Here is a 26,903-nt window from a genome sequence, read left to right on the forward strand (position 1 = left end):
ACTTACTTGGGCACCTGATGGAAAATGTAAAAGAGGAAGACCAAGATTTACTGGGCAAAGATACATGCAAAGTAAAACTAAATGGATGGGAGAATGCAAGAGGACTGGCTCAGGACTGGAAAAAGAACCTTAAGGCTTTACATGCCAGCTGACGCAAATAGGATAGCGACTAGTTCATTGTCAATATAAATTAAAAAGTAATAAATAAAATAGAGAAAACACACTAATAAATGGTGACATCTAAACAATAAAGAAAACAGTTTTATTCTGATAACATCATATGGTGTATCTATAAAAATTACAAGTGCAAAATAATTACAAATCATGATCACTAGATGATTTTTGATAAGTCAACAACACAGTATTATTTTCTATTAATATATATAAAAAAGAAATGAAAAATTTTAGTAAAAAAAAAAAAACAAAACAAGGACATAAATTAATATATATACCACTGATTTATTAAATATTCATGAGCAATGGTTGTTGATTGGAAATTGTAGGATAAATTTGTTCCATCATCTCAAACTCATCACAGTTCAAACTGGAAGCTAACTGTAATCTCTTAAGCAATGTTAAAAGTTATATATATATAAATTTTTCAATATATTACAATTTATTTTTTTTTTTTTCAGATGGTATGGCTCTTCTTTTTTGCTCATAGTTCTATTCTAAGCTCATGTCATTGCACCGAATACTGGATTATGTCTACAAATGCTAGGCCCGTACTCTTCATAGGCTGCTTTGGTTGGACAAACTTGGTAGAACTCAGGCTGAGGAAACAATGAGTAATTAATACGAATATAAACAATAATAAATAATAATATAAACAAAGAATAATATCTAACAATCTAAACTTAGTAATCAATTCAAATTAGCATAAAAAGTAACAAATTACAGTTACACATTTCAGCATTTTTCCACTATTTTATCCAGATCTAATAAATCTGGTTCAATCATGAATCCATGAACAAATTTGTAAAAACTAACTTTTTTTGGTTGCTTCATTGTTTAAAAGCATTTAATCAGGGAATATATGGGTGATTCTTTCTGAACAAGACAATTCGGACCAAATAATTTCTTCAAATTTAAAGTCTTCAAAATAATCTAAAATTTTTTTTGTATAATTCTTTAGTGTAATTTAGTTTTTGTATAATTCTTAAGATGATGATCTTACAGGCAGCAGTGTAGTTTATTGACATTTGCTCAATAATAAAAAAAAAAAAAAAAAAAAAAAAAAAAAAAAAAAAAAAAAAAAGAAAAAAAAAAAAAAAAAAAAAAATAGAAATTCACCAAATCTTGAATGCCAGGAAAATGACATAATAGCTTAGAAGTTTAAAAAACAGTTATTTTAAGTTAATAGTAAGTAACTCAACTTAGGCCTTTATGTTAGATTGACCATAAATTGCTTAAATTCTTTTGATCCACTGTAGGAAGAATCAGAAATTTTTTTGTTGTGTATAATAATAAATAAAATTGTGAATAATAATAAATCATTAGATAAATAAATAACTTTGATGCACTCAAGCATATTACAATCATACATAAGCTTGGTATTAGGTTAATATTTGCTTTCCCTCCTTACAGTAGTAGCAGTTAAAAAAAATTCTGGTAACACTTCAATGTTCTGGTATTCATAAGCAAGGAAAATGACAAATTCGCCACTTTATAGCTTATAACTTTAATTTAGTATTTTGGCCTAAGACGTTTATAGTCTGTAGAAAGCAACAAGATTTCTTAAAATAACTCAGATAAATCTGTGTAGTTTATGTTATTAATGATTTCACGAAGACAGGAAAAGGACAACTCAAAAATCTACTCACCTTGAAAATTTTTTTTAAATAGATTTTGAATAAGAAAATTGGTTCTTTATTCATGCTACAAGACATGTTCAGATAGGAAGGCATCTAATCAATCTATTAGCATAAGATATTGATTGCTGGCTCTATCTATTTTGGTTATAAACCACTCAATAAAAGTAGCCAGGAAAATGACAGATTTTCTTGGGACAAACAAATTATTGACAGAAAAAATTATTTTAAACGAAATTTTTGTAAATAATACCCTCTGTGTATATTCTAGAAATGCTTACACCGGTTGCGATAAAAAAAATTATGGGAAGTTTTGAGGTTAGTTATTATTGGAAACATTATTTGGGACATACCAGGAAAATGACATTTTGAAGTTCAATTAAATTTTTTAACTATACAAAACAGTCAATGCTAGAGCAAAGTCATTTTAAAATGCTAACAGCAATGCCATTTATAATTTTTTTTTTAAAAAAAAGTTCTTTTAGCATTATAGTATTATATCTTGGAGTAAGGGACAGTGAATTGTCATATTTCGTGAGAATCACCCATATATATATATATATATATATATATATATATATATATATATATATATATATATATATATATATATATCTTGAATAGTTGCTTCTCAATAGAGTCACCATTTCTGCTAAATAATATGCCTTACCTATTAGAAGGTTTCCATTTAATTTCAAAAGAAAAAAATCCCTGAATTTTCCAGCAATTTCAGGAAAATTGCAATGTAAATCCAGACCATATGTCATCGATACCATGAAATTTTTTAACACAGAGCTTTCATTTTTTTTTTACTATAAAATAATGTGAGCAAAAATACCATTGAATGAGGATGGAAACATGGAAAAGTTTCACTAAAATATGAAATTTTTACAACAAATAATTGTTATAGATGTTAGTATTATTGAATATTGTTGCTGATAATTCTGAGACTGGTTGTTTCACAGGCCTAATGTAGGAATTTTCTAGATTTTTGTAAAAAATAAAAATTTCTTAAGACTATTTCCAACTTTTCAGTCAAAATAAAATTCCCTGAACTTCAGGCTTTCAATGAATCATGAAAACCGTGTATCAGATTCATATAATCAATAAATGAATCTAATATATAAGGCATAAAAACTTAATCTATCATTTAAAGTTATTTTCAGTGTTTAAAAATATAGAAAGAAAAAAAAAGACAGGACCAAGATGGTTGATGCTCAATTAAAAACTTTGGGAAAAAAGTAAATAAATAAAATAAAAAAAGTAAAAATAAAATAAAGCTTAATAGCTAAGAGAATTGCAAATAGTAATTTTATGATCAGTGACATTGTATCTTATCGCAAAAGCAGTGAAAAATGAAGAAAGTGAGAGGGGCTAAGGAAAGCAATCATACAGGATGTACACTGTAACCAATTATTCCAGAATGACTGATTGAGAAATTTGAAGATAATGGAAAAATGCAGAGTTAACCACAATAATGAAGTAAAAGGAAAATTTACCACATTCTTTTTCTAAAAAAGTAAATTTGAAACAAAATATACAACATCTTATTTTCAAATTAGGAAAATCCTTTGAAATAATAAGAGAAATAAGGAAAATTCATATTTAAAATCAAAACTACTCTAAATTATTGACAAAAATTTTTTAAATAATTAAACAGATTTAAAATTGAATATTTACAAAGCACCTTTAGGTAACTGTTACAAAAACCTTATAAAAAATTGAATCATAGTAAAATTCAAATTATACTTCAAGTTGAAGCAAAATGATTAAAACAAACACATTTCACAGAACCATGAGATTGATATAGGGGAAAAATATAAATGAAGGAAATTCAAGGGTTTAAGTTAATTGGACAAAAGATAATTCTAGATTCATTCGAAGTCAAATATTTCAACTAAAAGAAAATTGTTAATATTTAGAGGTACAGTGCCCACCGTTTATTAAAATCACTTTCGTTTTATGCTCTTTTGATTTTATTATGAGGCAATTCAACATTTGGAAAAAAAACAAATTTTTACGATATATTCTAAATGCACACACTTTAAAAGGTGAAATAATGACCACATTAATGCTTTATTTTAACTAATTTAATTATTTTAATAAAGTAAAGCCCTACATAAGATTAAATTTACAAAAGTTTTTGCAAAAAACCAATCAATGGTTGCTTGAGTTGCAGTATTTAAAATTAACTTTTCAACATCATTTGAGAGTTTATAGAAGTTTTTATAGTTTTCGATATTCCTCCTCTTTGTTCTAAAGCTTGCCGCAATACATTAAGTGCTTTTCCTGACTTCCATTGAAGATGGCACTGATGAGTTTATTTCATCTTCTGAGTCTGATTCCTCCATTTCTTGATGGGAAATAACTTTGCAATTTTTAATGTCTGTAACAATTTTAGAATCAGACTTTTCTTCTGATGTTTGCAGGTTATCGTCAATAGCTACGTAACTAAAAAATTCTTGTCCATTTCATTTTCTTCATTGCTGATCATTTCTTCGAAACAGTTATGAGCTCCATCTCCATTGAAGCTTCACGTTGACTACATTTAGGAAGCTTATCATAGTTTTGCAACACTTCGAATTTATCTTTAAGACTCAAATCCTTCCTTTTCGGCATGCTGATAAAATTTAACAACAAAAGAACTTAAAAATGATATGTGCTCTAACTATAATTTACTCAAACGACTTAAATAATATGGAACATGTGCACAGACAGTGTTTGGAAATCTATTCATGTTCTCTGTTAAGATAGATAACAAAAGAAACTTGTATCCCTTCTATAGTTCATTCAATAAAAAGTAAGATAAGAATTCGACCCCCTGTTGAGTGAGATAGGTTTCTCCAAGCTTCATTCAAGTCAAGGAATTAACATTGATAAATTGATTTCTATGAACTCGCTGCTTACCACCCACATTTTTCCTTAACTCTTACACTATGTATATCACAGGAAAGTGCTAACCACGCCTGTTTCACAGATTTGTGAGTAACTGTTACTTCTTCTAAAAGAATCTTTAAACTTCGAAAAAATACAATTTTATAAATATGAACAAAAAAAGCTGAAATATTGCACCTTTGATTTAGTATGTAGTCAAAATTTTGATTTTAAAAAGCAGCGGCATTGATTTTATTAAAGGATGTTTTTAACATGTATTAATATTGTAACGATTCGGTTCTTGCCGATTTGATTTTATAAAGCGGCTGATTTTATTATCCGGTGATTTTATTAACGGCGGGCACTGTAATTATATTTTTGGTTTCAATAAATTAATTCTTTGAATCAATTAAATAGTAAATCTGTATTTTCTTTATAGTTTTTAACCAGTAAAATTAAAATATATATATATATATAACATAAATTTAAACAGTTATACATTAATATTAGCTTAAAATGATATGGACGAACAACTCTCAAAACGTTCCGTGTAAAAATCTAAAATTCCTCTTTTATTGGTTCACTAAATGGGAATAATAATAGAAATTAAAGGCTTATATAAAAATAATCACTATATATTAAAGTACAAATAAATATTTTTTATTGTTGAATTATTTATTTGTGTCTACTTTGTTGTTTCTACATTATTTTAGGAAGAAAAAATTATACTACGATATCCAGAATTCTGGAATTTTATAAACAAAATAATGTGGCGATGGCAATAATGAAAACTGCACTTATTATTTTAACACTTTTATAACAAAAATTCCTTTAAGCAAGTTTAACATGATTTTTGTAAAAAATATTTGCTATGAATACTTGTTATTGCCTGTTCGGCAGAATTTTCTAAAAAATAATTATGTGGAGCAGATTTGATCTAACACTTAGCATTTAAGAATAAGATAGCACAGTTACAATGGATCGGAGTAATTGAAATCACAATATCATAGTCGCAAAATAAATTTTAAAAGATTGTAGAAAAAAGAAAATTGCATTATATACTGTCAATAATTTTTGATTCATTACATAGGCATTTAAATATTAATTAACCTTTTGCTAATGACATTTAGCATGATGAAACCAATTTGGTCCTATAATTGTACCAGCTGTAAACAAAGGGTTAATATTAACTAATTAGGGTTCCTTTGATTTGCAAAATAAAATCATTAACCCTTTAAAATATAGAATTTAAATAGTTATTTGATTATTAAGAATTTTGTTGCAGAACATATATATATATATTTCTCTTACACGGCGACAAAAAAAGCCTTATCACAACTCCCCGAAAGGGAAAACTAGAAAATCGACCAATGATTGCCGCTAAAAATGTCACATGAAAAATCTAGCTGAGGTGGCTCAACATATAGCGCTTTTAAAAACGGAAACTTAAAAAACCAGAGAGAGCATTCTCACCAATTAAGCTAGGCAGAAATGAGTAGTCTTTGTCGATAGATCTCTATTTTAGTATTTTGTCAAAAGAGCTTTTTTTCACGAATTTATATATTACGAATTTATTTGACGATTTTAGATTTATATCACGAATTTATTTGCTTTATTATTGTTATTAGTTATTCATTGAAAAATGAGTCTCAGTCGTGCTGTTACGCTTTAAGATGTAGTGTATTATAGCACATTTCTAATAGGTTTAACGAATTACACGCCATTTATTTGAATTCAAATTTATTTTAATGACTTAGTATTTATTAAAAAGATGTAATTTCGTTTTTGAAAAAAAGTTGTTATATGGAGTTGAATGATTGTTTTGAATTCTTAGAATTTCGTGCATTTGCAATGTACCTAAGTTAGCAGCGAGCGATGCGAGCTTGGTCTGTGAAGCAAACCATATAAGATTGCGTAGCAATTCTCAGGGATTGGCGAGAGTTAGCGAGCAGCACACTAGTTAGATATAATTCTGCTCCTGATCATGTAGTAGTACTTTACTTTTGTCACACTAGAACTTCACATTGGGCGATTGGAGACAGTCTGGGAAACATCCTCAAGAGTCATCCAAAGACATGCCATCACAATTTTGGTCTTCTGCAGAGGAAATGGTTCCCACGCTTTGATAACCTGACGATATGTGCACAAAGTTTTGCACGAGTCAGTAGAACATTTTAACGAGGACCGATACTGTGCAATCTCAGCCCCAATGCAAAAAGTGATCACCCACCCACTCCGGGTTATAAAACCATGTTCGGCATCAGTGTTCTACCCAAAACCCTGTGATTAAAATAATGTTACGGCAGCACTGCTTTAGGGGACATTCAATTTTCAATTTAGCATAATGATCATAATGAATAACAATGATAGTATCATTTAATCATAAAAAACTTTGCTTAATTTGGTTTAATTACATTAGAAGCAAAAATATGAAGAAAAAAATAACACATCAAAATCTATTAAACTTACAGTTGAGCCCAATAAACTACCACCAAACCAGACAGCATATCGTTGCATGTGATGAGATATAACCTGAACTTCAATTGGTTTGGGCTGAAATAAGTGAAAAAACATTAAAAAAAATTAAATATATTTCGAATAACTTAAGGCAATAAAAAAAAGTTTAAATTATAAATAATACAGTGAATGCTAATTATTCTACAAATGAGATTTTCCCCTATAAGTTATTGCTGTGAGAAATTATAATCAAAAGATTTAATTAGATATTATACAGCCTTTATCCTTTTATTTCACATTTTTTAAGTTAGCTTCTTTTTTCTTTGCAAAGACAAAATACCTTTAAGCACATAGTTATAGATAAGGAAAATTTTAAAAATAGATAAAAAATGATGCTTCAAAGCTATTTTACTGATGGAATTTGTTTAAAAGGATTGTTTTCTGTGATATCCAATTTTGTGGATAATGAAAGCAAACATTTCTACCCTCCAAAATATATTTTTACTTGGCCAACTGAGTATTTAATAACACTATTTTATACAAATATTAAAGCAGAATAATTTCAACTCTACAACTTTCAACCATAAACTCTTTGACAAGAATTTGATTTGATTCACATTAACTAAATTTATCTACAGAAAACTATTTTTTTCTCCCTTTTATTATGAGGCAATGCATTAAAATATGTTCATATTCGTTAAACAAATTAGCTTATCACAACACAATTTGATCTTTTTTTTTTATATAAATTGAATACTTTTCTAATATACCAACAAAATTTAAATTTGGTTTTTAATAAATATTGTAGTAAAAAGCAAGAACATCAATCAATATAATAGAAAAATTTATTCTGTGCATATTTTGTTAAGAAAATAGAATTTTAGAAAGGAACGAATCCCATATAGTGAAATGCCAGTACTTTCAATAGTTCAATCAGTTTTATTTAATTTTTAATGTTTAAACTTTTATATACAACCTTGATACCCAGTTTTTGTAGGTTACAACTAATACATGTATGATAATAAAAATATGTTCCAATTTAACACAAAAACAAAAGTACAAATTGAGATTTCAATGTTCTACTTTTTACTATGCAAGCTTAAAACCTGCAATACAGGGTTGCCACAGTAAAAAATGAACAAAAATAGTTGCTTTTAGTAGCCTCAAGCATGAAAATAGTTGCCTAAAACTATGAAAATAGTTGCCTGAACAGGAACAAAAATTTATCAAAAATAGTAGCCAAATATCTAAAATTATAGCTCAATTGTCAAATACTATTATTAGGACTAGGTGATGTCAGAAACTTTAAATCGTGATACATCGTCAGTTAGACATCACGATATGGTGATGTATCGCAATTTAGCATATGTTCAAAAATTGCCAATAGGAAATCTTTAAATCAATCAAAAATAAATAAAAAGGAATAAATCTAGTACAAAAGAAAATATTAATTCTAAACATATTCTACTACGACATCAATATGATTGCTTAATTTTTTCAATTAAATTAATAAAGAAGTCAAAGTAAAAGCAAACCCAAGCTTTATTTCATATTTCTCAAATTAAAAGTGATTTAAGATTTATTGGTTTTTAAAATAATAATACTGTAATAAATTATTTTACATACATGCATTAAAAATTAAAAAAAAAAAAAAAAACGAAAGTGGAAAACAAACCAAGGAAATGTTCACTTCAGAAATTTTTTTTTTTTTTTAATTCTTTGTTGAAAAGAAAAACATGGTTTTGAAACATCATTAGACCCTTTTAAATTTACTTATTTAAAATTATAAAAAAGTAATATTAACTAATGGGCAAATTCTGTACTTAATAAATGCAAAAATATTTTTACTTATTTATTATTATTTTCATTTTTGAAAATAAAATCGACTAAAGATTTATTTGTTTAAAAATGATACAGACTATCGAACAAATTATAAAACAAACAAGTATTGAAAGAATTTTAATAAAAATACTTTAAGTACTAATGTCAAATTATTAAAAACGTCAAAATATTACTAAACTTTTTATTTAATTAAAAAAAAAAATTTGTTTTAACTAATAGCCAAATTTTTTTAAAACTTTGTTTTCACTTTCTCAAAAATAAAAGCAAATTAAATAAAGGTAATCTTTGTTTTAATTTTTTTATAATTAAAAACGACTGAGCATTTATTGGTTGAAAAACAATCAAATTATTATACTTAACTACATTTAATAAATTTTAAAAAACTAACTTTTTATAACAAAATTAAATGCAAAATACCCCTATTAAATTGCATCGCTTAAAATAAAAAACAATAATTGAAAAAAATCAATGATTTGATCTATTGAGTTCAGAATGAAAATTTAAGATAACAGTAGGTCTACTAAAAATAATTGACAAGCATCGTTAAATCCAGACAGAAAAAAAAAGGGTATGAAATAATGCAGAACGAAACGATCACTGCAAATAATTTACAAGAAACCCGACAATTATTTCCGACGAAATGAAATGCACAAGGATTGCAAAATGACTTAAGTCCCATTAAAAATAATCTTCAAAAAACGCAAAATCCCAAAGACAAAATGGACATACAGAAACTATGCATTGCGTTCTATATTACAACGCTGATCCTCGCACGAAACCGGGAGTTCTGATTCAATTTGCTCTTCGTCATTCAACATCACAAAACTAACATCATCTTAATAGCAAAACTTTATCTACATCTCTGCAGCTAGACGAAATCAAAATCGTCTTCGTTAGTTCGGTAACAGCGTTAGCCTAGTTAAGGATCCTTGCATATTAAATCGTTAAACCGCGATTGTAATCTAATTCCGGCGGCTTAAATCAGATTTCTGATGCATCGCCTGAAACGAAAGTCACTACATCGGCCTACTGATATATGCTTTAAATTGATATTTTGCGATACATTGATTTATCGCCCAGTCCTAACTATGCTCCAAATAAAAAAAAGTTCTGTACAAATATAAAAGGTATACATATTAGAAAATAGGAACCTAAATAAAAGTCGAATTACAATAAAATATGAATTTTAATAAAAGGAAAAACAATTAAAAATAACAGAACTGCCCCTCAGAGAGAACATATAACATGTACTTCATTAAATCCAATGGAAATGTAAATTTTTGGCTCTTTGGACATAAATGATTGTATAAAAGTTTGCTTTCTTTTATCAACGTTCTGAAAAGTAACGTTCATTTATGCGAAAAAAACTTCGCCAAGAGTAAGAAAAATTTCGTAATAGTCGCCTATTCCTGAAAATAGTTGCTTTCTTTGCCTTTAAAGTTTGCTTTCTTTTATTAACGTTCTGAAAAGTGACATTCATTTTTGCGAAAAAACTTTGCCAAGAGTAAAAAAAGTCTCCTAATAGTCACCTATTCCTGAAAATAGTTGCCTTTTTAGCTTTTTCAGGCAAAAAAAAAGTTGCCATAGTCACCTAAGGCCGAAAATAGTAGCAAATAGTTGCATTTTAGTAGCCTGTGGCAACCCTGCAATACAACAAACATCAGTCACTATTGTTAAAAAAAATGTGTGAAGCAGAAAAATAATAAAAGTACTGGGTGTTGCAGTTAGATCTTACACACTATGTTTTTAATAGAGTGGAAAGCAATTTCAATTCGGAGAATAATTAAAACTAATGAATGCCGAAAAATGCATAAAGGACATTAGAACAGCATTTAAAAAAGTCATGGTAATGCAGACTTTATTATTGAAATCAATTTTACAGATCCTTGATTCAGTTCAAGACCTGCCAGTCTGACACGACTTAAACTTATTCAAATACAATTGATGCGACTAGTTTTTTTTATTCAAAGCTACTACTATTTATTGTATAAGCATTTCTAAAAAGTACTTAAATTTAAATATAATAGCCAAACTATTACTTTAATTCTTCCACCACTGAGTGTTTCGCTAAGTTTCAATCGCGCATCAACAACTCTTTTGATGTCTCTTTGTAACCTTCTGCCAAAATCCCGAAACATGGTTGATCCTCCAGATAAAACTATGTTCTAGAAAACAATAGACACAAATTCAAATACAGTTTAATCTTCACCTCCACTAATACTACTTGATGAATTCAAGAAGCAAATGCAATTTATCAATTTAATTTAACATTTTCAGTAAAAAATGATTGAATAAAACATAAAATACATATTTGTTACAGTGGCTGCTTAAATATAAATAACTTCTATATTATATACAAACAACTATGTACATAGCTGCCAATATGGATAGGAAGAAATCCAGTATATTTTACGAAATAATATAAATTTCATGATAATTGTTGCAAAATGTACTAATACCATTTAATTCATCAAAGATAGTTAACTGATTTAATAAAAATGAGGCTTGCTTCATTATGTTTTAGCAACACGTATTTAAATATTCAAGCAAGCGATAATGTGTCCAAAAATTCTATTTCAATAGGAATTATTTAAGGAAACTAACTCAAATTTAGGGAGTTTTCTTAAATTTACAAAAACTAGAAGAACTTTTATAAAACCAGCAGACCAGGAGAAACTGGCAAAATCCAGTAGTTTACTAGAAAATCTAGTAGAGTTAACAGCAATGTATGCATACATGGTCAACAAAATAAATTCAAAACATTCATTTGCAACATACAGCAGAGCATATTATGTATTATAAAAGTGAAATGACTTAATGAGCATAATACAGACATTAAAGACAAAAATATGTTTTAAAAAATCTAATAACACAGTATTATGAATAATAAAGTTAAATACGTTATTAATAAAATAAAATAAATACAAATGTTTAATAAAAAATAACAAAAAATAAAATAAATGTTTAAAAAAATTTTCCCCGCAAATTTAATATATTTAATTTTAATGTCCAAATCTAATTCAACAGAAAAAATTATGACATATTACTCAGATTTTACAATTAATAAATTGAAAAAACATTATTATTAGTGTGCATGCGGATATTTTTGTTATTATTAATGCTTAAACATTTTAAGATTACCATTAAATAAATACATTTTACACCAAAAGAGAAAAAAAAACAGAACTAACAAGACTGAAATATTAATTTCTTTAAAATAGAAAAGTATAAATGAACAAATAATAAAAATAACTTACTTTATACAGAGGTCTCCTAACATCAATAGGACAACTCTGAATGCAGGTATCAACTATTTCAGATATTGGCACCATAAAGTCTGGATTTGCGAACTAAAAAAAAATAATTATGTGAAACATGAAGGTATCATATTAATGCATTTACATATACAAAATAAAATAGCAGTTAAAATTCTGAAGGAAAAATAATCTAATTATAGAACTATTGGAAGATATTGATTATTCCCAATTGTACAAAATACTTAATTCAGATTATAAAGAATAAAATGATACTTACACCAGTTTGCTATTTGCAAATGGTAAGTCACCAAAAAATTAAGAAATAAAATAAAAATTAAATAAATAAAACAAAAAATAGTTACTCTTGTGTCCGCCCAGATAACCAAAAGGGTTTGACAGTGATTTTCATTTATCTATGCAAATTTCCTATTTCCTGATTTGATTTTTATTCCTTCAATTTATTAGGTAAACACTGACAAGGCACAGCAGTTTTGGAAAGAAATATAGTTGTCCTTCACATATGTCTCACTAGAGCTACAAAATGGACTGTTGTCCTAAAGACATATCACAATTTTGATCCTATGCAAAAAGGATGGCCTCCCTGCTTTGGTAGTCAAATGACCTGTCTATAAACAAAGTCTAACACTTCATGGTAGAAAATTTTAACAATAACAGATATCGCAATCCCTCGGCCCTTTAAAAGCTGATCTACTAGTTTAGTTAAATGAATTTGATTCTTCTGCATCTTTCAAGATGTCAATACTTAATTCTCAAAAGGATTCATCTTTTGCTAAGAAACAATGTGCAAATTTAACAGTCTGTTTAAAACTACAATTTGGTACAATTTTTTCAATTCAAAATTTAATATTTGTAATTAAAATGCACCAATTTTGATCATATTTAAAAAAATTCTTTAAAAAAAATAATAATAACTAGAGAATTTTCTCATTTCTGAGATGATTGAGCTGCTGACTAGTTTAAAATCATTTTAAATAAATTGTTCAGAGCGATAAATTAAAATTTTTGAAACAACTAATTTCCAACACACAAGATTTGGTTTCATTGTCTAAAAATGAAAATTTAATTAATGGTAAAATATATTATATGACTCCTGACTCAGCCTTGAAAAATTTCAGGAAAATATAGGAAATTGTAATTAAGTTCTTATCCTTAAAATATCATTCAAGAGTTAAATAATGTTGAGTCAACAAGACAAATAGATTCTATTACTTAAATCACTTTTTTACAAATTTTTGGTCACGCCTCAGTTTAACATATAAACTTTTTGTAATGTTAATTCACAGTGGAAATCAGGCTTTAAAAAATGGAATTCCACAGATTTGAAGAAAAGTACATCTATATACAACATGAGAAAAAGCTGATTGAAGCGACAGATTACCAAATAGACTGAATGGCAAATAAATTTTTTTTAACTATTCTTAAAACTAACTTTTAATGTATTGTGGAAAAAAAAAAACACTATAATAACATTAAAATTCCAACAATGTAGAGGTACTAATTAAAGATATTAAAAATTTCAAATCCTTCGACATTCTATTCATAAAATTTTTAAAAAAATAATTTTTAACAAAAACATGTTCTGTTTAAGGTAAATTAAGTTCAGAGATTTGTTAAATAACAGAGATACAGTCAAAAAGTATAATTTTTTAACAAAGATGGAAACCTGATACAGTTTTATTTTATTATAGAGTACAGAATGTGTAACACTTTAAAGAATTTTTTAGTACAAAAATTAAAAGCAGGAATGATTTTTTTTAAGGAAATAAATAAATCTAGTATTGTGATACTCTTTGCTTCGAAATTGTTAATAGAAGATAATTTAATTTTTTTAAAATTTCGTTAAAAAAATTTATGCATATTAATATGACTTTTAAAGAAATACTTTTTATATAAAACTTTTTATTTTATACTTAAGTAGCATCTAAAAATTTCAACTGGGCACAGCAAAGTTATTTTTCATTTAAAACTTGCTCCATTGTTTGCATTAACTAAACAGGTGTTTGAAGATTAAAGTAACAAGCAAAATATGCTTATTAGAGAGTTTAAAAGTGAATATCAAAAAGCTAATAAAATAATTTTCATTCTCTAAATAGAAAAAACAAAGTTTTTTGTTAACGTTAAAGTGTTAGCAATTAATACCTCAGGGTGGAAGAATATCTCAGGACCCAAAAATCTTTCATATCCAACATCAACTGAAAAAGGTTGTTGAGTTATGGCATTAATGCCATCATATTTCTTCATCCATTTTGCAGGTTCTTGATCATATTTTGCAAATTCTTTAGCAATGTCAGGGCATATATAACTATATCTTTCCTGAAAATAAATAACACCAATAAAAACCATAAACTACATTGAATATGTAATCGATATCTTTCCTCAAAAAATAGCCCCAATATAAATCATAAACTACATCAAAATATAAATACATAAAATAAATATAAATTTTATTATTCAACCAGTGGCTTTTGAAATAATGAAAATAAAAACAAATAATTGTTTCTAAGTAAATTTTATTAGTTTCTTGTAATATTAAAAGCTAAAATATCAGTAAAAGATCATTTTTAAAGATCTCTTATTACTGTTATAATTATTTAAACATATGCTTCTAATACTATAAGGGAAACCACATACTTAAATTGTAATTAAATGTGTACTTGGCGATAGGGTGAATTCTTATTATGATCTAAAAGTAAATTTACTTAGGCTTGAAAGTAACTCAGGTAATAATATTGTTAAATCGTATAAATTTCGATCAACTAAAAAAAATAGGGTTTAAAAAAAAAATAAAAATGTAGGAGTTAAAAAGATAAAATCACTGTTCTAAGCAGCTATGGGGTGGACAAGAGAATTTATTATATGTAAAAATTCTTCAACCATTCGCTTGCCAACTAATTAATTATGTCACTACTGTAAAAAATCAGTTCTATTTTCATGATCCCTTTTTATCCTCTATCTACAACCTTTTATCAAAAGTAATCCTAAAACTAGTTGCCAATTCAATGAGTTCTGAAAACTAAAAGTAATTTTTAAAATAATCATCAGTAAGGCCCGGATTTTGATGACATTTGCTTTTTTTTGCATTTTTGGACATTTCTTGTACTTTAGAGAATTTTTTGAGATTTATAGGGCATTTTCTTTAAATTTTGGGGCGTATTTTGCATTTTAAAGCTATATTTTCTAAATTTCTTGTTAATTTTTCTAATTTTTATTATTTTTTATAATTACATTGGCTTCCAAACAATGAAGAAAATCTCTAGGATATTAACAGGTGAAGCAACATCTTTTCAAATTGAAGAAGAATTGTCAGTAAGTGTGACCGTCCTTTTCAAGTAAGCACCAATAACATCAGTAGACGTTGAAAGAAGCTTCTCCCGGTATAAAAACTTACTTTCAAACAAGAGACGCTCGTTTACATTTCAAAATATTAAAAAATAAATTTAATAATCCACTGTAATTCTGATATTTAGTAATATTATGAGATGGAAGTTGTTACATTCATTTAAGTTTCTATACAAAATGAAAATACTTTGGAGTCAATATATTTTCCTTTTTTTTTGTTGTTATTTTAGGATATATAACATATTTTTCAAACTTTAATGAACGTAGAACAAGTATTGCATCGCTTTATATTTTTTGAAGCGACACATAATAATTTTAAAGAGTAAAACATTGTTTTAGTTCAATATTTTTTCTTCTATTTAAGTCATGCCATACGGCATTTTTAGAGAAATTTTTGAATTTTAAGGGCATTTTTTGCACTTTTTAAGGGCATTAATTGAGATTTTTTAGGTCATCAAAATTCGGGCTCTAATCATCAGTAACACGTGAAAAATTTAAAAACATTTGCCTTTTATAAAAATAAACTTAACAGGAAAAACAAAGATAAGGAAAACAGTTATCATGGTATCATAAATTATAAACTCTATTTCAAGAAACATACAAACTTGACAAATACAAACTAATTGTTAGATGCTAAAAATACAAATGTACTTACTTTAATTGCTTTGGCAGTTTCTAGTGACTGCTCAGGAGGGATTCCTACTTCACGTTCCCTCAACAAACTTTGAATAAAATAAGTAATGTTGCGTCCAGCAATAGGAATGTGCTTAATACAGCTACCTATTACATATCCTTCAGCCTGGAAAAAAAAAGATACATAATTAAGAATGATATTGGAATCAATCAATCAATCAATAATTATTATAATCAAAACTTACCACAGGAATGCAATGTGTAACCCCGTCACCTGAATCTATAACAAGACCATTTAGAGTACGTTCACCTAACTGTCTTGAAGTCCAAGAGGCAGCCAAAGCTAGAACAGCCTATAAGCAAATAATTAAAAGTTATTAATAATTTGGATGTGCATGGGATTAATAAGTAAAAATTCGAATGAAAAAAATCAAAGTGCAATTACTTTTTTTTAATCAACAAAAAAGCTGTTTCGAATTTAATTTTAAAAAAATACATAAAAAAATAGTGTATAATTTTTGATTCTATATATATTAGAAATTTGGAAATTAAGCAACTTAAAATGATTAAAACTAAAGTATTGAAATATTGTGATGAGAAGAACAGATGATTCTATCAACTTCATTTAATCTGTTTTTTTTCAACATAAATTGATCTTTTGCAAAAGCATTTCATTATATAACTTTACAGTTTTAATGTTGGTTTCAATTTTTTTTCTAGACTAATTTTCAAAAAGTTTTTATTTTTAAAGGCAATAAAAATTTTTTAGATAATATAATATTAATGTTAACATAAACTTATTACCTGTCATTTTATTATTGCCACCAAAATAAGATGAGCAATAAACATTTTTAGATGCTTATAAATTTCAGGCATAAGTTAATTTTTCATAGTAGAGTTCTGTTAAAAAATTTTGTTAGCAGACTTGATTTTTTCTTACAATTAGCTTAGGACTATCAGCTGTGATAATAGATTTTTCAGAATTAGACCCGATCAGCAATAATGTAAAATAAAATTTTTACTTTCATTATCAATGAAAATGATAAAGCTAATTACTCATCACATCTGAAAGGGGGAAAAAAAACTTATCCCTGATAAACCTTTTTCAGAGACACACAAATGTTATGAAGTAAAACAAAATATTTCTAAAAATACACTAAATGGCAAGCTTTGTTAAATTTGAAAGGAGATATTGAATAATAGAAAACAAATAATTCTTTAATAAAAGAATACTAAGATTATGTATAAAGTTTACAAACCTGAACAGCAATATATAAGCCAGGAACATTAAATGACTCAAACATTATTTCGGCAGTGTATTCTCTGTTTTCAGGGGTATTTAATGGAGGTTCAGTCTACATACATAAAAAAAAACATTAAAATACAATTATAATGTTAAAATACAAAGTAAATTTAATTCAAGTCTTAGGCTAAAGGTAAATCTAGAGGCTGGCTCAAAGTGTGAAGAGAAAAAAAGCATCAATGGTTTTACAATAAAATAAAAAGAATAATCTCTAATTTTGACAATGATTGTGGAAGTAGTAAAAGAAATCCCACCAAATTATCTTCAGCAACATAATTTTGCACAAGATTAAAAACTGAAATTAGATTGCAATACATTGTATAGAGTTTGTAAAGTATGTCAACTAACTCAAACTCTCTTAATCTCGAAATCTTAACTATTACAGTTGTAAAACATATCAAACAATATTAATAGGGTTTTGTATCCTTAAATAAAAATGGATGTTTAAACCAGTTTTGAATTTATAATTGAGATTGATTGTAAATCATAATATTTAGATAAAAAATTTTTTTTTTATTTTCTTATAATAACTTAAACATGTGTTGATAAGTACTTGAAAAGGAATAAAGTATATAAACAGCGAAGTTATACAATCTTTTTAAAACAAATCAATATGCCCATTAACGAAGATTGAGAGAATAAATAAGTTTTAGTGTGTATAAGGTTTTTCTAAAAATATTTTTCTTCTTTTTATTAATATTTATTACATTATATTCCATGTTTTATAATAAAGATTAATGAGAAGAGAAGAAAAATTTTTAAAATAAAATATTTTTAAAAAATAATTTGAAAAAATTATGCTAAACAGCAGGAAAAAAAAAAAAAAAAAAGATAAAAATATATTATATCTTCATCAGCTCACACAATTATATCTGCAAAAAGACTGTTCTCTAAAATTGTATCAATATAACCAAAGCAAAATATATCAATACACAATATATACAATAGTTTGAGGAGCACTGAAAAATATTAAAATAAAATGGAATATATAGAGTAAAATATATATTACGCAAAAAACAGAAAATAAAATGTAAAGAAAAAACAGAACAAAACGAAACAGTACTCCAAATCCTATGAAAGAATCAAATCGCACAATTGAGATGCAATGGCGATAATTTTGTTTTATATCTTCATCAAATGTGGAAAAAATACAGAACAAGAAGATATAATTCTTATTTTTTCTGAGCCTGTCAGAGCTTTTACTTGTCCTTCAATTACTTTAAATTCGTTTAAATGAATTTAAACTACTGTGGAAAAACATAATGCAAAATCAGCTAGTATAAGAGCAGAAAATATTTGTTAGTAAAATTCAATATATAATTATGTGTAGTAAAAATTAATATCTTTTAATTCTTTATATTTGAAGGCTACTGAATAGAGCACGGAATTGAACTACCAAATGGGATATTTTTTTATCCTTCAATATCGATAAGTGGTGCAAAGCTCCTCCCAGCTGGTCTACTGCTCAAGGTTTTTCATCAAAAATTAATTTTAAAAAAATTTCCAAACGAACATTTAAAAAAAAAAAATCTCAACTGAAAAGTAGACTCATTATTACCTATTTCTATTATATATCCAGCAGAAATTTAACACTTTGGACATTAAATTATTTACATTCTTTCAGTTCTAAAATACCAAGCTCTGTTAACAAACATTCTAATATTGATACACAACAATAGGGATTAAATTTCAATTACCAACCACATTATTTAAATCATTTTAAAAAACTCCACAACATTACGATGATAGGCCATTCTTACAATGGAAAAGTAAGCATAGTTTCGAAATTAAATTTGTTTCGACAAGTTTAATAAATCATAATTTTGTCCTCTTATCACAAAGGGAAATACAAATATGTATTTCTCCAAATCAATACAGAACAAAATGGTGGCTGTACAGCTATTTTTCGATGATGCCTATCTTTTTGAAAAAGCAAAAAATTAAGATAGGAGGATAAAGATTATACAGTCAAACCCCGCTATAGTGAACCATCAAGGGACCGAAATATCGTTTCACTATAACCGGTAGTTCACTATATCCGTTCCGCAAACAATTTTAATTAATCGTTCCGAACACCTTTTTTTATTATACATTATTTAAATAAATGACTAATAAAATGAAATACAAAAATGACTGAAAAATAATACGTAGTAACAAAAAATGTGTTAACTTGCTTTTATTTTTTATTACTCTTCGTCTTGTGTACAAAAAAAAAATTATCTTTAGCTGATGTAGGGAAAAATTTGTCCGTACATCTGCCTGGGTAGGCCTTTGCTCAGGGATGGAAAAGTGTGATTAAAGGAGCAAACAAGAGAAAATGCTTATCGCTACATTCCACTTTATAGATGGTTTTAAAAATCAGTATAACTATTTATTTTGTGAAGTAGATGTTTCAAAATTATTAATAAGAAGGAGGGAAAAAAATCAGTTGATGACAGAAAAAAAGTTCATAATATCCAACTTCCCCATTTCTTAAGTTCACTATATCCACAAAAAATAACATTATACGCGTATAGCAAAGCACGGGACCGAACATTTTGTTCACTATATCCGGGAGTTCACTATAGCGGGGTTTGACTGTATATATACTTTTTTCATGTACACAAACCTCACAGTGTTTCATAAAACTTTTTATTAAGTGAATTTTAACAAAAAAAGTGTAATTTTGTAATTTTTTTGTAAATATTTAAAATTCCAAAACAAAATAGTCAAATATCAGATTATAAAAATAACATATATATATATATATATATATATATATATAAATAAAACAATCCAATAAAATGATATTGTCTTTTGTACTTCAGTAAATAAATAGTAAATCTTAAAAATGGAGTTAAATTTAAAATCAATCAGAGAAGATTTGATTGATTTATAAACTCAGACTTGAAAAATGTTGATTCAAGAAATTAGTTTTTGAAATATTTTGACTGTCCAATGTGACGCGATGACTAACAAAGTCAGCATAAAAATTTATTTAATCAAAATTTTCTGATCACAAGACTTTGGGTATCATCAACGTAAGGTATAAAGGTGTATTCTCCCTTAAGTCCTCACCTTTATATACAATAAGATTTAACTAATGATTTTTAAAATGGATGCTTATTTGACCTATGTTTTAAGAAATCCGGGACAACAATTTCTTAAGCAAAAAAGTTATAATGGTTTAGACACACTCTTTGCAATAAAACTCAAAAAGAGAATTATTTAATTTGTGGAAGTAACAAAAAAAAAAACATTCTTTCTAATTAAATATTGCAAATAAATGTGATGTTAAAACAGTTTAACTTTATAGTTTACCAAAAGAAAATAATGATCCTCAGGCTCAGCTCTTAAATACTTGAAAATACATTGCTCCCAAAAACGCTCCATTAAATCCCAATCTTCAACGATTCCATGGCGGATAGGGTACTAAAATATAAAATGATTTGTTTAAATTTTCATATAAAGGAATAGGAATTAAAAGTAATTAAAATAAAAATTATTTAAAATATCATTACTTTGACAGAGTAGCCAGTCGAATCAAGAGCCTCATCTCCAATATAAAAATCTAAATCATCAATTCCCCGTCCTAACCTTCTAATGGCTTGATCACCAATCTTCGCAGTTTCACGAATCGCTATGGCTAGAATAAAAAAAGAAAAAAATCAAAGAAAAAGTAACAAGATAAGGTTCGCTGCGTTTTTTCTAGCCAACCACTTTCCTGCATATTATTAGTGCAACTTCCAACAAATGTCAAAAATGAAATCAAATATTGCTACCTGATGAAATTTGAAATTCAGTTGTATAGCAGACATTTTTTAACAACTCAAAAGATGCATTTCATAAATAAACCAAGCAACAGATATGATTCTAATGATATTATTCTGGTAACTGCTTCCATTACTCCTTCCGTATACTACAAATTTCATAAAAAATAGTAATCTATAGACCTAAAACTATTATTTAAGAATGCAAAACAGGCACATAAAAGATACAATGATATACATGTTGAAGTTAATTCAATGCATACATTATTTTTTTAAAAAACACCTTAAAATTATACCAATCTCTATTTACTTTTACCAGATGCACAGTAATAAAGAAGTTACACCAAATAACAATTTTTTCCTCATAACTCAAATGTAAAAATACAATGTAGCGAAGTCAACATACTCTATTAAAAACAACAACTACAAATGGTATGTTCCGGAACATTGTCTGTAAGTAGACTATCACCTGTAAAATCGTCGAGCATTTTGAAAGAAATCCCAAACCTGTTAGTCAAAAACGTCAACCAGAGCAAAAAGGAATTAATAGCAAGTGCAATGAAAGACAGAAATAAACAGTCGACGCATATGGTTATGTTGGCAAAAATTGTCACATGAGCGTGGCTCAGCTGCAAATGTCATTTCTAAGCAGAGTAAACCTTTTCAAGAGGGAGAGTTCTTGAATAATGACTGGTTAGCATGCACGCCCTCATCTTCGATAATACAGATAAAATAATTTAGCTCCTCAAAGATACTCCTCTATCTAGAAACACAATAAAAGAAAGAATCTCAGAACTAGCCGGAAATGTAACAGATAAAAAAAATAATTGAACACTTTTTCTTTTATATTGCTATGTCTTGACGAAAGTATTGACTTCACTAAACCTGCATGTTTAGCCGTTTTTGCTCGATATTGCGTAGGAAACATCATTAAGGAAGAATTATTCGCGATAACATTGCTGCTAACAACTACTAAGGGTACAGATATTTGTACAGTTGTTAAAAATTTGCTTTGCTGGAAAAGATATTGATTTTAAAAAAACTGTTTCAGTAACAACCAATGGTGCTCTAAGTATGTTGGTCGAAACGAAATTGTCTTAAAAGTTTATTTCAAACAGACATAGGTCATTCAATTCTTGAATTTCACTGCATCATTTACCAACAAGCCTGTGTGCTAAGAGTGGTTTAACATCTCTTGATAATGTAATGGTGGTAGTCAAAAAAATAGTCAATCTCATTTTGTTGCAGGCTTTAAATAAGCAAAAGCTTGATGCTTTGTTGGATGACGTCAACTTGGTGTATAACATTTTACTGATGTATAATAATGTTTGCTGGTCGAGCCGAGGTAACCTACTTCAAAGATTTGTTGATTGCTTGGAAGAAAAGAGACAGCATCTGCAAAATGAGGGAAAAATTGAACAATACCTACAGTTGTTGGATGTTATGTGGCTTTCAAAATTGATGCTTTATACAGACATATTCCAATGTTTCAATGAATTGAACAGGAAGCTTCAAGGCACAAATAAAACAATTATTGCCATGATAGATCTCATTGGCGCTTTCGACACTAAGCTACATGTTTTCAGAAACGATATTATTACAAGAAACTACAAGTATTTTTCAAACTTAGAAAGAAAGAAAAAATTCAACAATTTAGATAAGTGAAGAAACAGTTACTGAAGAATTTATTTCTGTAGTTGATTCTTCAATCAATGAATTTTCAGCAAGATTTTCTCAATTCAAAGAATTATCGTAAACATTTAAGTTTATTATGTACCCTGATGTGACTTCATTTGATAAACTGAGCTTGCCCCAATTCGATTGGTTGGAAATTGAAGAATTTGAAATGCAGCTGATTGAATTCCAGTCTAATTGAATATAGATTCAAAAATTTATTGAAACAAGGAAGGAGTTAGAACTAATTGAAACAGAAAGATTGACAAGCAATATAAGTAAAAATATCAATAACAAAACTTTGGAAATATGGAATTTGTTACTAGACACATTGTTTGAATAAGCTGGCTCGTGCTACTTTAACCATATTTTCATGTACCTATGTTTGCAAGTCATTATTTTCAGAGACGAATAACATTAAAGACTCACTTAGAAATTGCTTGACAGATGACTCCAGTTCAGCATACATTCTGCTAAAAGTAACATCATACAACCCTAATATTAGTTATTTACCTTCTTATCTGCCACAACAGAAGCCACACTAATGTTACTTTAATTTGAATTATGCATATAACTGAGACATTGCAAAATGTATAGCTTTTTTGCAGTAAATAAATAGTTTTGAGTTGATAGTATTTAGTATTATTTTCTCAATAATCACAAAGTCAAAATTATTTGACAACATGTCTATGACCTCATTAAACATTTATTCAGAAAAAAATGGCACATCGATACAAAAAGATTTACCACCCCTGTGCAAGTATAATCCAAATCCTACATTGGCAGTTATTATTGGTGATGTTGGTGAGGAAAAAAATCCCTAGAAATTGGTGTAGAAGGTTAAGAAATCAGTAATCAAGATAATGTTTAAGTTACTATTTTTAGTCAAAATATTAAAGCAAATTTCTTTCCAATACAGTAAAAAAGAGCTCATGATAAAATACAGTAAAACGAAGTTCATGATAAATTACAGTAAAACAATGTTTAAGATAATAATACGCATATGGGCTAGAAAAATAAGCATACTAACCGGATGGAATGATAAACTGAGGCTCTCTGTTGCCAGCGAAACCAAGTTTAGTATAACTAATGAGAAAAAAATTTGATTAATGAACAAAAATATATTTAAAAAAATTTATCATGATTAAATAAATCTAAGAAAAAAAATAAGTCCTAATTATATTTAAACAACTTAGCAACTCTAATAAAAAATCTTAAAATAAAGAATGTTGCTTCTTGTCAATCAACAGTCACATAATGTTCATTCAGAATACAGAATATTTTCAAAAAAAAAAAAAGGATTTTTGAAGTTTTATTAGAATTTTTTTAAAAATATTTGATAAATATTAAAATATATAAAACTGATAAGTAATAAAATGAATTCCACAAAACATACACACACACTTCATTGCTTGCTCTTTCTTAAAACTACAAAAAAGTGAAATTATATTTTACAAGCTGTAAAAGATAATTTTAAACTATCATAAACCATTTGGTTCTCGGAATATCAATTATTATCAGCATACTAAATTTATAAGTTATTCATATGTAATAAATAGTTATATCAGTGCATATATTTTCAGAAATCTGAACACCTATTAGTATATTATTAATTTCAGTTGTGGTTAAATTAATGACGGAAAATAAAATAAAAGTGAAACATATTTTTAGTAGTCTCTGCAGATTTTTCAATAAAAAAATTATAACACATTAGACTTTGAGTAAGGAAAATGAAATGGGCCCATGGACAATTGTTTTTGCCTTCCCCCTTTGAGTAAAGCCTTCTTCATTAAATTGCAATACTTTTTAAAGTTAAATAAATGCTTTTCACAATATTTATAGTTTTATAAATAAAAACGCATTAATAAGGCGAAAAAAACTATATTTGATTTGAATTCAAACATCAAAATATTTTCAAGATTCTATTTATAAGAAAAAATCATTAACCTTAGACCAATTTAAACCCTATTCCTCGATTTATAAATTTTTTTAACTTATTATTCCTTTTTATTGCAACCCTGTTTTTATGAGTATGACTATAACAATTGAAATATTAAATATTTATGCCTATTTTTCTGGTGGGAGGGGCAGACAGCTATACTACAAAATTTAAATTATTGCAAAAGAAATGAAGTATTTATGATGTTTAAAACTATTCGCAAAAAGTTTAGAGCCATTATCAGCAAAAAGTTCTTCACGAACCACTTACAATTGTAAACTACTTGACAGAATGATATAAACAAAGCAAGCACACTTACTTACACTTAAGACAATTCAATATTTTTCTTTTAACTTACGTTAATGATTTAACTCTAAAATAATTTTGTAACATCATAAATAAGAATCTAATATCATAATGTGATTTGAGGCAGAATATATCAAGTAATAATGTACATGAAAGAATGATCGGTAGAGTAGGTTGTCAGGTTCTGAGATATAAAATAAGATAGATGCATTTAGTAAACAGCAGGGTAAAAGGTAAATATCTACTTAAATTTTAGATAAAAGCAAAGTATATTGAAGTTGAGAGATAAAACAAAAATAAAGTCTACGTTCAGCGGAAATGACAGTTTGATAATACATAACTCATCATCACTTAAATATATTTCTTTAGAAAATAAAACTTCACTTTTCATAAGGATATATAAATATATTCAACTATTATATTTACCCTGTTCCATTATCTATAACTATAGCGGGCAGTCTTCCGGCCATCTATTAATATTAATATAAACAGAATAATGAAACTACACTAAATATTTTACCACCCGCTACCACAACACCCTTAAGATTTGACGGTTACAAATTCAGTTAAATGAACAGAAAAGATTATAATATCTCTGGCTCCTAGGCCCATGCAATAAAGTGCGACATCTGGCGAATTATCTTATTACATGCTTTTGCACTCAAGCAGACTTTAAATTTAAATTAATTCTCTTTTAAAAAAACTTCTTAATGAAAGGAAAAGTTTTCTAATTGAATAGTATTGGAGAAAAGCAAAGATTCGAATTTTCAATTTTGAATCAATTACCAAAAATATAGTATAATTAGAATTTAACTATGTGGAAAATTCTTTTTGATTCAATTTACATTTTCAAGAGGGTGATAAAAGATATCAAACTTACAAACAATGTTTAGAGAGAATAAAGATTGCAAAAGTTCTTTACAGGTTTTGACGTCACGCTGAAAAATAACAACTAAAGATTAAAATTTGTTTAATATAAACCTAAATTTTTTTTAACTTGGTCAGATATATTGCTTATGAGTTCCACACTACAAATAAGCCATACAATCGCAGACAAATTAGGAGCCACACAGTGGGGGTTAATTTGTCCCAAGTATGAACTGTACACAAATCCGAGGAATTGAATTAGAATATGAAATCCCGATCTCTAACCAGAAGAACCACGGTACAGTTTGTCTGTAGAGGCAGAAATAATAATCACAAGGGTGCTAGTTTGAATTCCAGAACGTTATCGTTATGCTCGAAAATTTCCAGGGCATATTATTAGCTTATTTTTACTTTTATTTATGGAAATATTTTTTTCTACTAAAAACCTTTACAACTTTTAATACAGTGTTTCAATAAAATTTATAAATTATATTAATTTGGTTAATTATTTTAAAAAATAAAAATACATAATTTATTGTAATAAAGTATTTTATATTATCTTTCTCAATGTACTCCTTTAAAAAGAAAACTGCTGGAAACTCTGAAACATTAATGAAGATTTCATGTGTTCTTTGCCTATACTTGTAGGCCTATATTTTGATTTTTATGTATTACTATAATTTTTAAAATTGGCTTCATTTAATAGTAAAAAATATCTAATCACGAAGCCAAGTTCCAAAATTATTGATGATTTAGTTGGGCTCCTAAAAAGAAGGGCCTGATTATAATGTCAATATCCCACTTTTAATAAAAGCGTTGGAACTTTTTAGA

At 27.2% G+C, this 26,903-nt stretch overlaps 1 protein-coding gene across 1 annotated transcript; it reads right to left on the minus strand.

Annotated features, from left to right (window-relative positions):
* Window positions 1-241: 241 nt before the first annotated feature.
* Arp3 (Actin-related protein 3) lies at window positions 242-25,881 on the minus strand. Its single transcript, XM_043049562.3, has 12 exons — window positions 25,632-25,881; window positions 23,991-24,046; window positions 21,038-21,162; window positions 20,838-20,948; window positions 17,494-17,589; window positions 16,480-16,587; window positions 16,257-16,400; window positions 14,402-14,575; window positions 12,242-12,334; window positions 11,024-11,149; window positions 7,155-7,238; window positions 242-773 (listed from the first exon to the last, which is right to left on the minus strand). Exons 1-12 carry the CDS (start codon window positions 25,673-25,675, stop codon window positions 678-680), a joined length of 1,257 nt encoding a protein of 418 aa, XP_042905496.1. The 5' UTR covers window positions 25,676-25,881; the 3' UTR covers window positions 242-677.
* Window positions 25,882-26,903: the final 1,022 nt, after the last annotated feature.

This window comes from Parasteatoda tepidariorum, chromosome 6 (genome assembly GCF_982258835.1).
Source record: "Parasteatoda tepidariorum strain Cologne lab strain chromosome 6, Ptep-v5.0, whole genome shotgun sequence".
Classification (NCBI taxonomy): Eukaryota; Metazoa; Arthropoda; class Arachnida; order Araneae; family Theridiidae; genus Parasteatoda; species Parasteatoda tepidariorum.